General features: G+C 38.8%; 1 protein-coding gene across 1 annotated transcript in view; it reads left to right on the top strand.

Moving 5' to 3' along the window:
* The window catches only part of itga10 (integrin, alpha 10), a 30,393-nt gene that overhangs the window by 9,906 nt on the left and 2,032 nt on the right, over positions 1-18,455 (top strand). Inside the window, exons 5-24 of the mRNA XM_004078154.5 lie at positions 1,266-1,380; positions 1,480-1,607; positions 2,145-2,293; positions 7,278-7,428; positions 9,465-9,630; positions 10,990-11,063; positions 11,143-11,287; positions 15,426-15,574; positions 15,691-15,834; positions 15,911-16,117; positions 16,203-16,333; positions 16,528-16,694; positions 17,037-17,179; positions 17,255-17,365; positions 17,454-17,539; positions 17,618-17,759; positions 17,845-17,937; positions 18,024-18,100; positions 18,184-18,273; positions 18,351-18,435. Of these exons, the coding sequence (XP_004078202.1) occupies positions 1,266-1,380; positions 1,480-1,607; positions 2,145-2,293; positions 7,278-7,428; positions 9,465-9,630; positions 10,990-11,063; positions 11,143-11,287; positions 15,426-15,574; positions 15,691-15,834; positions 15,911-16,117; positions 16,203-16,333; positions 16,528-16,694; positions 17,037-17,179; positions 17,255-17,365; positions 17,454-17,539; positions 17,618-17,759; positions 17,845-17,937; positions 18,024-18,100; positions 18,184-18,273; positions 18,351-18,435 (2,553 nt within the window). The remainder of the gene's footprint in view (positions 1-1,265; positions 1,381-1,479; positions 1,608-2,144; positions 2,294-7,277; positions 7,429-9,464; positions 9,631-10,989; positions 11,064-11,142; positions 11,288-15,425; positions 15,575-15,690; positions 15,835-15,910; positions 16,118-16,202; positions 16,334-16,527; positions 16,695-17,036; positions 17,180-17,254; positions 17,366-17,453; positions 17,540-17,617; positions 17,760-17,844; positions 17,938-18,023; positions 18,101-18,183; positions 18,274-18,350; positions 18,436-18,455) is intronic.

Here is an 18,455-nt window from a genome sequence, read left to right as displayed (position 1 = left end):
CAGACCTATCAAAAACCATAGCAACTCTTTCACTTTTCTCCATCTTCTCGCTCTGTGGTTTCTCTCTCCATCTCGCCTGTCTGGAGAAACCCTCCCATAATGACAGGGCGAGAAAAACCAGGATGTTTCTCTTTCTTTCTTTTTCTACCCCCATTTCACCCCACTTTTTACTGTCTCTTTTGTCTGATCATGGATAAAATTCTCCCGTTGACTCCTCCCCTTTGCGCTCACTTCTCTCATTCTTTCCTCTCAGTGAGAAAACGCTTTGAAGACTAAAATATTTTTATAGGATGCCCCTTCAACCCTGCTAGTCACCCACCCAAACGTTTAGCACAATCAGATTTAAATTGCTTTGCTGGTCTTGTGTTCCAGCTCTGTTAAACCATTCATGACAACTGTGACTGCCAGCATGTCAACAATAGTCTCCTTCTCTCTGCCTCTCCCTCATTTTTCTGTCCTCAAAACCACACAATTGTTTTTTTTTCCATGACTTTTTCTTTTTTATGACTTGTTTTCTTTTTGTTTCCTTTTTGGTGTTACCTTGTGTGGGTATATGTGAGTGCGCACATGCATCACTTAAACACACTGATCTCTCTGATAGCCATCTTTGCATCTTCTGGGAGGACAGATAAACCCCTTAAAGCTCCACTCAGATTATCTTTTAATCTATTTTAAAAGCGTTCCCTGCGGTTTTTTAATTATGATAATGCAGTTTTAGGGAAAATCAAAAAACTTGTGTTATTTTCTAGGGTAAGATTGTCAAATTCATTTTCACCAAGGGCAACTTCAGCATAGTGGCTGTCCTCAAAGGAGGACTTAACTTATACATGTAACTAAATGTAATGAAAAATAAATTTAACTGCTACTTAATGTTAAATAACTGATTATGTATGTATTTATTATAACTTTTTAAAGTGACAATTACAGTTGCATAAAAAAACATGTTTGCTTGTTACTCTAGTATAAATCCTTTTAAATTTGATTCTGTCAGGTTACATTATATGGACAGTGTTTAAGTCCCAATGTATAGTAGCCCAATCCAATATTTTTAGTTCGATTCCCCCTAGATATGAATAAATACACACCAATTTTTCATTTTTATTTTAAGAAATTAAAAACGTTTATGCTCTCGCGGGCCACATAAAATGACATGCCATTTTATGAGTTTGACACGTGTACAGGGCAGTCTTTAAATTAGCTTTAAATTTTTCCTGAATGGTTTTATCTGTCAAAATGATGCCTTTGCATGTGCCTCTGTTCTGCAGGCATGCGCGCCTCTTTGGTCCCAGGAGTGCGGTACATCAAAGTTCAGCACTGGCATCTGTGCATCGGTTAGTGATGACCTCCAGCCGAGGAAGACCATCTCTCCAACTACAAAAAGTAGCCGCACATTCGCACACACATACCAGCACACCCTGCGGCAAAGACGCATGAAGCTGAGGCTTTTTTAACCGACAAATATTCTGAAACTCGTGGCAGGGTGCGCCACTTACATGGACATCGTGATCGTCCTGGATGGCTCCAACAGTATCTACCCCTGGTATGAAGTCCAGAACTTTCTCAGCAACATCCTCAGCAAGTTCCACATAGGCTCGGACCAGATGCAGGTAAAAAAAAGTTCTTGTGTTTTAGCACTGGATTTGAGTATTATTGACATTGGTAATGGAAACTTGTGGGTTTGAGTTTGCTTAAATCTCCGCAATTTCTCCCTGTTGCTTTGGACAGAAAGACAAGCCAGTCCTTCGAGTGAAAACAGGCCCACAGGGACATATAAAGAACAATCTTGGCAAGAATAAATTGGCATAGTATAATCAATGGTACATGAGTGCTGGAGGAAGGAAAGCTGGAAAGCAGAAAGGATTCTCAACTGAATACCAATGAAAGTGGGGGGCGGGAGTCAGCAGTGACAGGCAATATGAGTTGAAGAGGAAATACCTCTGGTTCGTGAATAAATTCAAAGACAAGTGCAGTGTTTGCTTTGAGAACAGACCCCCCCCCCCCCCCCCCCCCACACACACACACACACACACACTAAAAGAGCGAGTTCACCCTATAAACACAAGTCACAAATACTCAGTTTTACATGTGTATGCAAGCATGAGTGTGTTTTATGTTTCAAAAATGTTTCTACTGTGCATGTTCAGGTGGGTATACTTCAGTACGGTGAAATAGCAGTCCACGAGTGGTCCTTGAAGGACTACCAGACAACAGAAAAAGTGGTGGAGGCCGCCAAGAACATCAGCCGGCAAAAGGGACGAGAGACACGAACAGCAAGTGCCATCCAAATGGCTTGGTAGGCATGTCAACCACTCAAACTGGTTGATTTTTTTCTTTTACATTCTAAAACATGGAAAAGATTTGGCCCACTAACTGGAAAGCGGAGTAGGATTCTTCGCGGTTTGTCTAAATATAGATGTGCTGCAATGGCATTAGGTCTGTTTGCTTCTGGTTCCGTCCCTTTGTGTTTGTGAGCTGTACACTGATGCTGTATTGTGGCCTTCCAGATGATGACAGGACAAAACAGTGTAGCATTGTTCCCAGCTTTAATGCATCGTTTCGTGACTTTAGATAAACTAACATGTAGACCTCAGCCTTTAAAGTGAAACCAGACGTTCTCTGTTGCTGCTGATGTAGATACCAGTTTTGTTAAACTTGTAATTGAAAAGCACCAACATCTACAGTCTTCACCACTTTCCAAAGTCTCGTACGTTAAACTTGTATCTTGAGTAATACCTGTAACAAATTTAGAGAGAAGGATTACAGACAAAACATAAAAATCTCAGATTGAATGATTTGTGGCCGGATTTTATAGTTTCCTTTAATTGTCCATTCCAAATATAAGACAGTTATTTTCAAAAACATAGAATTGTTTTCCTTTTTTTCAAAAACAGATGCCTAATAAAGTCCAGGAACTGTGGTGTTTGTGCTCATCTCTCAAGCAATGAGTGGATGCGTAATTGCCACTTTTAACTCTGTCTGAGTGGAGAGGACCAGTTCTTTAAATTCTATGAAAACTCTACTCATTTGGACAGATAAGCTGGACTCAGTGAGAACACAGACCTATTTTAGTAATGACACAGAAATCTCTTTTTGACTCCTTAAAGATGCAAAATAAGCTGGTTTTTGACAGGATGTTGACAAGTTTATGTAGAAAATCGGTCTGTCAATGTAAACAAAATGTATGTAAATACAACTCGGTTAAAAAAAAAAAGGACAATAAAAGGTTTCCACTGAGTATCAATAAAGGTACAGTACTCCAATTTTAGGGTTTATCCTTCACAAAGTATTTTCAGAGAAGACGTGCTCTTTAAAGGTCACAAAGGTCAAATCCAGGCCAAATAAAACCAATATTTGATGTCACCAGTTGTTGCTGTCTCTTCGAGGCAGTGGTGCTGAAAATATATTGCATGAAGGCTCAAAATACTACCTTTTGGGTGTTTGTTTGTCTTCCACTGTAGCTTCACCTCAATGGGTTCTGTTTTTGTACTGCTTTGAAAGTTTGGGTTTCAGAGGCAATTATGATCTGCTTTGTTTGTTCTTTTCATTTTGTTCTTTAGCATTTAAGCCTAGTATTTATGAGAGTATACAGCTAAGTTTTGATAAACAAGTTATCTTACAGTATTTATGTGTTTGATCTTCAGAAGACAGTCTTTTCAGTGTTATAACAAAAGTTTCAGTTTCAGAGCTTTTCACAAATTTAGTTCCTCTTTAAATAAACCTTCCTTCTTCTTTTCGGAAATAAATATTTATTTTAATATCCAACATCTCTATTATCATCTAAGAATACTTAAAGAGCCCTTCATTTTCCAGTTTTTTTTAATGACAGTTTAATGTGGCCAAAAAAAGACTACTTCTAACAATATGAGTTTTGTGAAAATTGCAAACTGGTATTCAAGCCTTAGGAAATGGCTTCATATATGTCGGAATTAAATTTAATGATAATTGATTTCAAAGTAAAATTTGGTATACCAGCACATCACACCAAAACCTTTTGTGCAGCCATCTAGTATTTTGGGATATGTGTCTTGGAGCAATGTTCTGCTTCTGTACGCACAGAGAGCCCAAGCACACAGCCACACGGGTAATTGGAGAATTCCTCTTTTCTGGTACATTTAAAGGTGAAAGGTGGACCAGTTTTAGAGGAACTTTTAAACAGACTTTGAAAAGCAGTGGCTGGAAATGGAACCTTTAAAAGGATACAGCTGTGGCTTACTAAACACACGTGAAGGGAAGTGCAGTCAACACTATCACCTTAACCTTCATTTTTTTCTCTGCACAAAAAGACTTCCTAGTGCAACATTTGAAATATATTTAGCTTAAAATACATATGTTTCTATTTAAATATTGACCGATACAAAATGCATTTTTATTAAAAGAGCTAATTAGCAAAGCTAACAGCTTAGATTACAATCAAATCAGGATAAGCTGCACCAGTCCTAATGACACACACACACACACATGCACGGGTGGGCTGATACAGCTGTTGACACCAAGGAGATACGGGGTACAAAAATCTAAAAGTAGCTGAGCTGGCCTGGTTGGCTGCTGGCTCAGCAAAGCCTGCAGGTGTGGCACAACCTGGTCAGCCAAGTGGTTTTCTGGCAGCTGTGAAAATACACCCAGAAGCATGTTCAGTGCACTCTTGGAGTGTGAACTTTACTCACACAGTGCATGTCTGCTACTTTTCAAATGTTTTGTTAAACTATAAACAGTTGCAGCTTAACTCTAATTAAGATATATATTTTGACAAGAAGGGGAGCATGTACAAGTGTGTTTAATGGCAGTCTGGTAAATGCGAAGTCTGCAAGGGAATCAGACTTAAAACAAAAAACAAATCAGTCATGCCGATTACAAACGGAACTGTCATACCAGATTGGTTGTGACTCAAGTTGACAGCAACTGCCTCTCCATGGTGCTGTTGATCTTCAGGGACAGCTACCAGTTGAAAAAGGAGATGAAGAAAGCGTGTTTGAAGGAATAGATACAAGATTCAAGATTCAAGTTTTATTGCCGTTTGCACATGCGGTACATCGGAATTTTTCTTTGGCATCTCTCATGTCAGGATAAGTTAAAAAAGGACAATAGAAAAATTTGAAGAAGAAATAATAAAGGAAATAAAAATAAATAGAATAAAGTTAAAAGTCAAAATTAGACAACAAATTTACATGGTGTATAAAAAATAGAGAGAAAACGAAAGACACGACTTTAGGAAATATGAATGTGGAGAATTTGACAGGGAAAACTAGAGTTGGTTGATGAAATGAAGAGGAGCATGGCAAGTTCAAGCCGTTTTATAAAGGTGTGGATAGAAAGAGGAACAAATGAGTGATCCTGAAAGGAGAGATTGCTAGGAATGTTCTGGAGGTTAAGAATGTCATCTAGGGTAATGAGTCTGAGGCCAGGACTTACATGTATGATGTTGTTATCAGTGGTTCTGCCCCCACAGGTAGGATTTTAGCATGAGGAGAAGAAATTTTGGAGAAACATGGATGAGGTGATCCAGCGCATCTCTGGACAGGAGAGGGTGGTGATTACAGACTTTAAGAGACAAGTGGGTGATAGAAACAGAGGTGATGAGGAAGTGATGGGGAGGTTTGTTGTTCAGAACAAAAAGACAGATGGTGGTGGACAAGAAAAATGTGCAATAGCAGAGATTCACTTTTTTCCAGAAAATAGAGGAGCATTGAGTGACATAAAAGTAGAAGAACACAAGTTGATTACATCTTGTGCTGACTCTGTTCTTAAAGAACTCAGTAAAAGTCGAGTCTGGGGAGGGTATAGCCAGACATGAATGGATGGTGGTGTTAAGGATGACTCTGGTGGTGGAGAAGATGAAGAGGACAAGAGCAGAGCAAAGAACCGAGTGATAGAAATTGAAGTTACAGCTAAAATGATCAGAGAAACTTGAGAGGAAGGTACTTGGTGTGTCATATTTGGATTGAAAAAACAGATTAGGAGGATAAAAGGGCGTTTGATTACTCAATGTGGCGACCCCTAAAAGAGAGCAGCCAAACGGCAAAGGAAAAAAATCATCCTTTTGACCTCAAGTTCAAACATTTTCACTGGAACTTTGACATCTAGCCTTAGTCAATACAATGTTCTTGTTCTAAATCGGACTAAAACACTTGAATTTAGAGCAGATCCCGATTTAATTAGCATGAACTAAAGTTCCACAATTAGAATCACTGCCGGATTTCTTTTTGCGCCACTCGTCTGTGAAGCTTTGGCTCAGTCACATAAAAGTTTATACTCAGACCACTGTGCTGTCATTACCACACTGCTGTGACTCCATTAAATGGGTTGTAAATAGAGGCAGGCCTCCCAATTAGCTAAGTCACTTTCATTGCTCTTTCATCTCTTTTTCCTGTAAGTTTTTCCATTTATTTCTTTTCTGTCTTGGTCTCTCATCCACAGCATCCATCAGTGACTCTGTCCTTGATCATTTAGTTAATATCATTACTTGAATGTGTTGAATTAAACTATTTGCCATTGCATTTCTTCAGATGATTTGTGTCATTCCTGTTCTTGTTCTGATGCTTCTCGTGTTATTTGCACTGATTTCTTTGCTGTCTTTTTTATTTTCCTTTTCTTTAACTTGTCCCTAATGTTCAGCGTCCCCCCCCCCCCCCCTCCTTCATGCTGGATGTAATTTGCAGGCTACACAGAGAGGGTGGTTGTGTTTAACTACAAGTTTCTTGCGGCTGACCCCAATGTTATATTTAGTCAAGGGCTGCAGTTAGGCTTCAAAATGACTGAGATCACTGGCGGTGACTACTCTCCCTCATCCTTTGTGCATGTGTGAGTGTGTGTTTTTGAGGCTGACCAACCACAGTGAGCACTTCAAGCACATCCCTGTGAGAGCAGCTTCCTTGCAGACAAACAGGGTGGGGCTTTGGTTTGTCATTTGGATTCTGACCCTGGATTTGAGCACAAACAGGAAGAAAACTCACAGATGTGGTAGATGTGTGTAGTGACACACAAACTCAGCATGTAGTGACCCGTTTGACTCATCTGAGATACTTTTGTCACTAATGAGATCGGAAGATGTCCAGATGTGACTGAAATACGTTTAGATTAAGCTCAATGGAATGAAAGAAAAACAATTTAAGTAGGGTGTCATTTCAACAAAAGGGTTTATTTTGCAACCTAAGTGACTGAAATTTCCTTTGAACCATCTCTTTCACCTGAATTTAAGTCTTTTATACTTCAGAAAATGAAAGTTTGACCAAAAAATAATTAAAAACATTTATAGGTGTGAGTTTTGTGTGTTTTTGCAGCACAGAAGCGTTTAGTGCTGAGCGTGGAGGGCGGGAGGGTGCCACCAAGGTGATGATTGTGGTGACAGACGGAGAATCCCATGATGAAGATGAGCTTCCAGACGCTCTGGAGGAGTGCGAGAGGCGAAACATCACCAGATACGCCATTGCTGTGAGCATGTTTTTGGAACTTTGAGCTTCTACAACTGCTGTTTCTGTATCTTTTTATTGTGACTGGAAAACATGTCGACAAGAAACAAACAACAAACTGACCACATCATCAGCAGCACGTGTTGAGCACTTTTGACAGTTAACATGGTCTTCAATATGCCACTCTCCAAAAGTACTATCTTTAAATTGCTAAATTAACCCCTTGACTTTACTAAAATAGCCACGTTAGGAAGTGATGGCAGAGTTTTGAGTGGTCAGCGATGAAACCTCTCCCTGCACCACAAAATTAACTGCGAAACCTTCAGATTTCTCTGGAACCTCTAAAAAGAGAACATGACCCAAACATATGCAATTGTAGACAAAAATCCAAGTGTCTTTCAATTGTGATTATTGCAATTATGCCGTTTTTAGCAAAAATCATAAAACCTGTGTCTTTTTAGGACATATTTTTGCAGAGCAGAAGTTTGCCTCTGAGCAAAGCCCCTTACAACCCCAACATAACATTGTTGATGTTGGTGCAGTGGAATGGAGCAGAGCAGGAAACTTGTGGTCATCCTACTGTAGCACCTACGTCACAGCTACAAGGTTTTTCAAACTTGGAGCTGTGACGTAGGTGCTCCAGATTCACAATAATTTGAATAAAGATTTACTCAGAGATGCAATTTTTAGCTGCATTTTCTTTATATACTGTATGTCCACCATCATCAGAAAAATACCACAATAAAAACACCCAAAAAATGATTTTTATTGGAATGGGTCTTAAACCAAAGGTGGCACTTTTTTAAACCAAAATTTGAAAAAAGTTTTTGTTCCTTTAAAAAAATGTGTTTGGAGATTTACTTGTGTTTTTAAAACAAAAAAGAAAGCTGTGAAAAGTTAAGTTTTAAATAGTTTGTCAGTATTGGAAAATAGGTTGCTACTTGACTATTGTTAAGACTACTTTTTAAATTAAATGTGCCTTCTTTTATTGTTTGTATCTCTGTGATAAATACTGGGTAACAATGGTTAAAGAAAAAGCTTTTGCATACTTTTTTTAACAGTTTAATTCTGTCTCTAATTCAGGACTATCCACTAGAAAGCTAGTGAGATAATTCATCTAAAAATTCAATTCAAACTTGAACTAATGTTTTTTTAGTGTTTTAGTTGACATTTGAATTTTGTATCTCTTGTATTTTTGCAATTCTTAAAATGATTTATTAAAAAATTAGACCTGAAAGAAATAATTTGTGTATTCATACTCAGCCTAAAATGCTAAAAGGACTGAAAGAAAACAGATGGACAGATGAGGTGGACTTTGTGGCTGAGTGTTTGCCCAAAGAGACATAGTGATGACATGTGATTTACATCATGCAATGTGCTTGACGTTGCATTTTGTGCTTTTGTTTTCGGCTGTGGGGTACGTTGTGTGGAAGTGGCACTCCAGGGAAAGTCAGAACTCACTTATTGGAAAAAACCATTGGAAGAATGTTTTTCACTCATAACTGCAAAAAAAAAAAAAGTTCTAGTGTGTGAATATTTCTGTAAGGAATTGCGGTTATACTTTATTATATCGTCGGTTTAGACAAAAAAATGTATTTTACAGTTTAGCAGTGTTCTTTCCTTCTGTCGTCTTCTTTCTTAGTAATGTTTTTTGGGTCACATTCCTGCCAAAGCAAGCACAGTGTGGTTGGCTGGACGGAATTTTAGCTTCTATAAGACCTCAATGCACATATTTATAAGAGGGCACTAAACACGTTATACATGACACCTCCCCTACTCTTTGAAAACAGAGGATTTCCTTATGTTTCTTGGCAGTCAGAGTCGCTGAGGGAGACTATGGGGTTTGGTTTCCCTCATGATTTTTTTTACATGAACTTTAGTTAAAAACTTTCTGTTAGAACATCCTATCAACTTTGTGTACTATTTACCCCTGCAACTGCTAACTCTTTCAAAAAGTTAACAACAAGCATCTGTATCAGAAATGTGGAAAACTAACCACTGCTTTTCAAATGTTCTTTGCTCTCCCTTTATTATTTTTTACTCCCCCTCCTGCTTCAGGTTCTGGGGCATTATATCCGGAGACAGGAGGACCCAGAGACTTTCATAAATGAAATTAAAGACATTGCCAGTGACCCGGATGAAAAGTATTTCTTCAATGTAACAGATGAAGCTGCGCTGAATGACATTGTGGACGCATTGGGAGACAGGATATTCAGTCTCGAAGGTGACAGGCATGCATTGCATTATATGCATGCTGTTAGGCTGTTAAGCTTTCTCATGAATAGTGATCAAAGGCCCCCCAAAAAGCCATTACATTGCAAAAAAAAGGGTAGTCTAAAAACAAGAAAAGAACGCTATTCTTAACAAGAAAATCACTAAATTGGTAAAAGTGTTTGTCCCTGCAGCAAGTCATTTTTACTTGACAATAAAATTTCATAACGAAATATTAAAATCTAGAAACAAGAAGTTCCACACAAGTATTCACAAAGAGAAAATATAAGCCAAAAAAGCTAACTGTTAGATGGAATGACATAAAATCAATTATTAAAGAGCCCAATAATAAGTATTTATTGCTAGTTTTAAACAAGTGGTTTACAGTTTGGTAGTTTTTGTTGTAGTTCATTTTAATTACAGTGACAAAAAGGTAATGTAGTAAGTGGAATGACTCATTTTACAACAAAATGTGAACAAAATGAGAATATGTTTATAGTTGACCCCTTTTTATAATTCCTCATGTAGTTTGAGGCCGAATATGAATTATTTCTCTATCCATGCAACTTCTCCCTACCCCTACATTGAGCCCTCCAAGAAGAGAGTTATGGAAAAGTATTGTCTTCAAATTTGGACGGCACTACCACATTAATGACGTCATGAATAGTCACCGGTGAGCCATGTTAGCATGTTAGCAGTGCTTGGAAAATACTGTACATTCCAATATTGTCTTTTTTTATTTTTAAAAAGTCATGCAAAAAAAAAGAAGTCATTATTTACATTTAAATGTAAACCCAGCTGAAGAAATGGGTTTCTCTTCCATGGCACAAGCGGGTCACCCTTTTGGTGAAGGGAAACTCAGCCATAAGTCCCTATGGCTTCCCCTTAAAAAAAATTAGTTCACTACCACCACACCTCTAAATGCCCCTACAGTTGGAGGGGTAGGGAGAAGCCACAGCGGTAGGGGAAGAACATAAATTTAAATGTGTATTTAAAAATCACAGTGGAACCAAAACCCTGGTCAAATATCTTGAATGTCTAAAAATAAGGTTTTAAATCTTTAAAAATAGTTTGCAGCTAATGCAAATGTAGTTAAGATGCACAGACATTCTGGTTACCGGTATTTGTTTGTTATTTTAAGAGATTTTTTTATCCTCTTTAGTAATTCTTCATTTCATAACAAAGCATGACATCTAAAAAGAATGGATGGACAGAAACACAGGTGACTGTGAGAAAAGGAAACGTCTGTCATCTACTGTCTTCTCTGCTATAGTATAGGGAGTGTTAGATCCTGGGAGGTAGAAGAGAGGAAAAGGAAGGGAGTGAGTGAAAAAACATGACAAAGCTAGAAAACTGACTTGTCCACCTTTAGGTACTTTGGGCTACAATGAGAGCTCATTCCATCTGGAGATGTCCCAGATTGGCTTCTCCACACACACACTGGATGTGAGTCTTTACTCCCATAATTGTCATACCGTTTGTTTTTTTTATGTATATCTAATCCAAGCTTTCTTCTTTTCCTCAGGATGGTATTCTATTTGGGATGGTGGGAGCGTATGACTGGGATGGCGGGGTGCTGAAGGAAGGGGTGAATGGAAGAATCGTACCTCCCCGAGAAGCCTTTGAAAGCGAGTTTCCACTGGAGCTGAAAAACCATGCTGCTTATTTAGGTATCAATGTCATTCCATCTCAAATGACGCCCTTTGATGTCTCTTTTTTCTTTGTCTTCAAGAGTAGAACAGGTGTTTCTGAAAATAAATGCAACATAACTAAAAGACAAACTTAACCATCTTTAAAAACTGACTGATCGTCTTTTTAGCTTTTTTGAATGCGTTTCCAGTAGTCTTTTTCATTATGATCAAGCTGTTTTTAACCAAAATAATCATACTTCATTGTTTTCTAGTACATACAGTCAGGAACATAAATATATGGACAGAGACACATTCTTTCTAATTTAGTTTCTGTACATTACCACAGTGAATTTTAAATAAAATGTCATTATGAGTGAAGCAGATAAAGGCCTGGAGTTGATTAAAGTACTCGTGCTTGCATTTTGAAGATTGTGCTGTGAACAGACGACCTGCCGTCAAAGGAGCTCTCCATGCAGGTGAAAGGACCCATCATTAACCCTTGCATTGACGTGTTCTCCCTACCATGACAAAAGTGGATAAAGGTGGAAAGATTTCATGTAATCCATGGACACCAGTGAAGATCACAAATCATTGAAGAAAAAAGGTTCAGTGCACTGTCTAGGGGGTCTAGATGACCCAACTCCCAATGTTAAAGTGCCTAGGATAGCACAAAGTTTAAGCTGAGAAAACATTAAAAAAAACATGCCAGAAATTGCTACAGTATTAGGAGTGGCAAAATCAACAGTGTGGTACATCCTGAGAAAGAAAGAAAGCACTGGTGAACTCAGCAACGCAAAAAGACCTGGACGTCCACGGAAGACAACAGTGGTGGATGATGGCATAATCATTTCCATGGTGAAGAGGAACAACAGCCAACCAAGTGAACAACACTCTCCAGGAGGTAGGCGTATCAATATCCAAGTCTACCATAAAAAGAAGACTGCATGAAAGTAGATACAGAGGCTACACTGCAAGATGCAAGCCACTCATAAACCTCAAGAATTGGAAGGCTAGATTAGACTTTGCTAAAAAGCATCTAAAAAAGCCAGCACAGTTCTGGAAAAACATTCTTTGGACAAATGAGACCAAAATCAACCTCTACCAGAGTGATGGCAAGAGAAAAGTACGAACAAGGCGTGGAGAAGCTCATGATCCAAAGCACACTACATCATCAGTAAAACACTGTGGAGGCAGTGTGATGGTCTGGGCGTGCATGGCTGGTAGCGGCACTGGGACACTAGTGTTTATTGATGACGTGACCCAGGACAGGAGCAGCCCAATGAATTCGGAGGTGTTCAGAGACTTTCCGTCTGCGCAGATCCAGGTGAAAGCAGCCAAACTGATTGGGCGGTGTTTCATAATACAGATGGACAACGATCCAAAACATACAGCCAAAGCAACTCAGGAGTTTATTAAGGCAAAGAAGTGGAATATTCTTGAATGGTCACCTGACCTTAACCCAATTGAGCATGCATTTCACTTGTTGAAAACTAAACTTCAGACAGAAAGGCCCACAAACAAACAGCAACTGAAAGCCGCTGCAGTGAAGGCCTGGCAGAGCATTCAGAAGGAGAAAAACCCAGCATCTGGTGATGTCCACGAGTTCAAGACTTCAGGCTGTCATTGCCTACAAAGGGTTTTCAACCAAATACCATTTTGTTTTCAGTTATTTCATTCGTCCAATACTTACCAGCCCATGAAGGGATTGTGTTTAAAACATGCTTTAGTTTTTCACATTTTTATGCAATCTTTTTGTTCAACCCATGGAATAAAAGCTGAAAGTCTGCACTTCAATGGCATCTGAGTAGTTTTATTTAAAATTCACTGTGGTAATGTACAGAAACCAAATTAGAAGGAATGTGTCTCTGTCCAAATATTCATGGTCCTGACTGTAGTTTCTGCAGAGCAGCAGTAGTTCATTAGATATTTGCTGTTGGCGTGGTGCAAACCCACCACTACTTCCCGTCGCCACCTGTTTACGTGTTCTCCCGCTGGCTTACAGCGTCTCACAGCCCCCAACCTAACATTACCAGTGCAACCAAAGTGATCAATGTTGGAGCTATTCAAGTGTACAGTTTTGAGCCAGATTCCAGATTAGATGAGGAAAACAAAGACATACATGGATCTAATCGACTACAATTGGATGCATCAGAATGGAGCGGAGCAGGGAGCCTGTGGCCAGCCCGTCATATTTTCCACGTCATAAATATTTTCTTATTTAAACTGAATTTTTTTGTCTGCTCCTGATTTACAAAATTTTGAAAAAAGAAATACAAATTTAAGCTTACTTTTCTTAATCTATGTCCTCCATCATCAGAAAAATAAAGTTTCATGATACAGCAAAATGTTCTCAACAAATGTTCTCTTACCAGATGCCGATATTTAGGTAAAACTCCAAGATATTTCAGTTTCATGTTTCTGATTGTCTGCTGAGACTTTACATTTGTTTTCAATTTTACAATTACAGTAACTCCAGTCCCCTTTTACAGCTGCTTTGGCTGATGAGATCTATAGTGGGGACTTAAAAGTACCTATGTGAATAAAATCAGGAATCTTTCTGCTGCTATTGGTCAGACACCATGGTGGTCCAGTATGGAAACGCAAGGGGGCTACAAAAATTTAGAGATCTTCAAAAGAATTGGGAAAATGTAGTTATAACATAAAAGGAAGAATCCAGGAAAAATGCATATGAGAAAATAAAATGTCAAAAAAAAGGTTTTAACATTTAATAAAATGAAATCAATATATTCCAACATTACATTTACCCTGTTCTTGATGGGCCCTGAAAACTCTGAGGAAAATTAACCTGTGGACACTTTCACTACTATGAGGACTTAATGCTGCTGAATAAGTAAAATAAGAGATAAGAAGATGACTGCAAATGAGTTGAAGGAAAGTTCTACCCTTTCTGTCTAAATGTCCCTGAAACAAAATAATACATGTTATGTTTATGCTTTCCCAAAAAAAAGTCTCTATCTTGGTGACAAAAAGACCTTTATAATAACTATTTTAGCCCAACTCTGCTTAGAATTAGTAAACCTGTTCAGTTCTGTGAGGGTTTTATTATCTCCAAGTGAGCTTTGTCATCTTTTGGCTAATCTGTTAATAAGTATGAATTGTAACCTTTTTTTAACTAGTTGAAAATGTTTACTTTTATTCTACTGTATTTATCAAAACCATCGAAATGCAGTTTTTCAGTTTGAAATGAGCTTCCTGTTTAATGGCTCTTTGATTTGTAAACATGCTGCTGTTTTTTCTGTCAAATCTATGGCTCATGTAAAAAGAATAACAGACTTGTCAAACTATCAGAGGTCTGTTCAAATCAGCAAACAGGCTGCCGGGCTTTGAAGTGCCACTGAGGTCCGTTTGTTTGGTTTCATATGGGTTTTGGAGTTCGATTAAGGAATTTTAGAAGTTGTTTTCCTATTTCATATGTGTTTGCTAAAATGCTAAAAAAAATAACTTTACTTCTGACATTTTGGGATGTATCTTGATGAGTTTGCACCTGTGTTTGCATGTCATGCATAATTAACAGAGTTCTCAGCACATTGTTCAGCACATTGTTCTTGCTACTCTTATAATTTACCGAGTTTTTGTCTCATGTCATTGATAAAAGTATTTAGAATCTGCAGACTGTTGTCTTTTTGAAGAGACCATGTTTGATTTCCTAACTTTAAGTTAAAACATATAAAGAAGCACTGAATCATGTGTGTGTAGCTCAGTAAGTTTAGAAATTAGAATTATTACGTCTGATTTTACTAGACTTTGGTATGAGTAACAGTGTTTATTATCAGACTGAAAGCTGGGTTTTGAAAGAACAAATTTACATTTCAACGCCCAAAAGAAAAATGGTGCTGATTGTGCAACTTATTGGACAAAAAAATGGCAGATCGAAAGTTTTTTTTTTAGAGTTTCTCAACTATCTTATAATCTTTTTTTTTTTTTTTTTTTAGACAAAGACACAAATACATTTAAAGTTAATACATCACTAAGTTGTTAAGCATTCAGGAGATTGTGAACAAATGTTAAACTATTCAGCTTAACGTTGCAAATGTATTTCATGTAAATGCACGAGTGCTGCACTAGTCCATCAACATTGTTTTGAGGTCAAATTCAAACATTTTTTTTTAAATACCTTGTGTTGGGATGCAGTTGGATCTGACGTGTGTGTGTGCAGGTTACACGGTCTCCTCTGTGGTCATTGGAAACTGGAGAACGTTGTATGTGGCTGGAGCTCCCCGATTCAAACACAAAGGCAAAGTGATTCTGTTTGAATTCACAGACGACAGCGGTGTTAATATTGTACAGGCCATGAATGGGGAACAGGTAAAAAAAAAGATTCTTGTTTGAGTTTTTGGTTCACCTTAAAATATGAATGTCACATTCTATGGAAGGGCTCCATCTACTGGACACACCACGCAACAACATGTCTCTGTCTCCAGATTGGATCCTACTTTGGCAGTGAGGTGTGTGGGCTGGACATAGATCAGGATGGCATCACTGATGTGCTTCTTATTGCTGCTCCCATGTTCCTCAGTTCGGGGAACAAAGAGGGTGGTAAAGTTTACATCTACTCACTTAGTGGGGTAAGAAAGTTAAAGCCACAATTATAGTAAGACAATTCCAGTTTGATCTGGTAAATCACAGCTCTTTCTGTCACAGGAGGGGGTTTTTGTACCAAATGGTACCCTGAAGTCAGAGAAAAAGTCCCAGGATGCAAGGTTTGGTTATGCACTGGCAGCTGCTCCTGATCTGAACCATGATGATCTTACTGACTTGGTGGTTGGAGCACCTTTGGAGGATGAGCACATCGGTGCCATTTATATTTATCATGGAGATGGGATTTACATCAATAACAATTACAAGCAGGTATATCTAATTTATGTACTCCCTCATGCTCATGAATACCTCTCAGAGTTCAGTTAAATGGAAATCTGCTTTCTCGTCCTCACAGCGAATACCGGGGTCCTCACTTTACCCCTCCCTGAAGTATTTTGGCCGCAGTGTGAGTGCTCGGTTGGACTTGGATGGGGATGACCTCATAGATTTGGCAGTGGGAGCACAAGGCAATGCTGTGCTACTAAGGTCGGCAGACACAGACTGAAAGACAGCACCACTGTTCATTATCTTAATAATTCAGAATTTACATGTCCATAAATATATCTTCTATAAAAAGTTGGTTTTACCTTTAAAAACTGAGCCTAAAAAAAGAAATGCAAGCCAATTACCAGCCGTTTCTTTGGTGTAACGCTCCACTTTCTGTCCATTGTGTCTTAAAGTTCTCGCAGCATCGTCCAGGTCAAAGTGAGCCTTTCTTTCCAGCCACATTCCATCAACGTCATTCAGAAAACCTGTCAGAGAGGCAGCAGAGAGTCAGCCTGCCTAAACGCCACTGCCTGCTTCACAGCTGTCTCCCGCTCACCTGGATCCAGCAGCAACATTTTTGGTGGTTTTCCATAAAATACTTGCTGTAGTAATAACATGAAGATCTAATGAACTATGTTGTGACCTGCAAAAATGGAATCTTAAGAAAGTAAAAATTCTTTGTTTCAAGCAAATTTACCCTTTTTTTTGTCTTGCAAGAAAAATAATAAATCTTTGTTTGAGAAAAAAATCTTTTTTCTTCAAATAAGAATTCTTGATGAGACCATTTTTCCTCTACCATTGGCAGATTGTTTTGCTTATTTAAAGAAAATCTGTCAATGGGGTAGTGATTTTTGTCTTTTTTCTAAGGGGCCTCTTTTGCTGTGTGAATGCTGAGCATCTCCTTTGTAAACTTGTCTTCCAGATCTGTCAGTGATGGCGACATTGGATGACCGGAAGCTGTCAGCCCGGGCTTTGTTTGATGACAGCTCCCACCGACAAACCCAGATTTTAGTCCAAGCCCAGATAGGAAAGACCCTCTGCTATAGACTTCCCTTTCATGTCTTTGTAAGTGTGGGGACACACATCCTCCAAAATCTTTGAGAAAAGACCATCAAAGGTACTCTTTTTTTTATTTGTCAGGACACAGCGGATTACATCCGTCCTATTAGCTTCTCCCTGCGGTTTAAGATCAACAACACCAAGACTGGCCCTGTGCTGGATGAAGGATGGCAAAACACCATCAATAAGTCTGTAAGTGCACAAACGTGGCCAATTTTCCCATTCCTTTTTTCCAATTTCAACAAAAGATAGTGCTTCACTTCCCCATACATCTGCCCAGATTCCTTTTTTCAAAGATTGTGGAGAGGATGATGTTTGCACAACAGACCTGGTGCTGAACGCACGCATGGACATCTCCGGGACTCGGTAGATATTTTTAGATATTCTTTTCATCCTAGGCAGAGGAAGAAGCATCCAGTCTGAGTTTCAGTGTTTTCCCCACAGACAGAAGCCTTATGTGATTCGCAGCACGCGTAGGCGTCTGGCAGTTGAAGTGCAGCTTCAGAACAGACTGGAAAACGCCTACAACACCAGCCTGAAGCTGCACTATTCACGAAACCTGCACTTCTCCAGCCTAAGCATTCGGGTAACTCACATTGCGCTTGCCCTGGATGCAACAAATCCTCCGTATTTTAATCCAATGTCCTCTTCTTTTTGTTTTTTTAACATAGGAGGATGCCTACTTTAAGATGGAGTGTACAGCAATTGGCTCAAACATTCACTCTTGTAACGTCAGCTACCCAGTGTTTCGCTCTCGGTCAAAGGTGCGCTTACCTGAAGGATTGACTCCATTGGTCTCACACTTTCCTTTCCTCGGGTGAAACTTAAGACTATTTTCTGCTCTTTTTAGGTTAACTTTATGCTGGAGTTTGAGTTCAGCTGCAGTTTTCTGCACAGTCGTGTCCAGATAAAGATCAACGCTTCCAGGTAGTTGAGTCATGGCTGTGTCATGCACATTTTCACCAACCTGCAGGGAAACTTTTGCTGTAACTCTCGCTCTGGTCTTGCAGTGACAGTGTTGAAAGACAGGAGACTTTGGGGGACAACAGTGTTCAGTTGCAAACCTTTGTTCAGTATGAGCCAGAGTTGTATATTAGTAGGTGAGACTGCACAGTATAAGCTTTTTTTGTTATTTTTTCTTGCTATTGATGTACTTACAGGCTTGTTCTTTATGCAGTACCTCTAATCTGAACCGCTACGAAGTCCACCCCACTCGAACAGCATCGGAAGCAATTGGGCCACAATTTTTCACCTACTTTAGGGTAAATCCTTGATTCTAATA

The sequence above is a fragment of the Oryzias latipes genome, chromosome 16, assembly GCF_053564925.1.
Source record: "Oryzias latipes strain Hd-rR chromosome 16, Olatipes_Hd-rR_3.1".
NCBI lineage: Eukaryota > Metazoa > Chordata > Actinopteri > Beloniformes > Adrianichthyidae > Oryzias > Oryzias latipes.
This window is presented reverse-complemented; position numbering and strand designations above follow the sequence as displayed.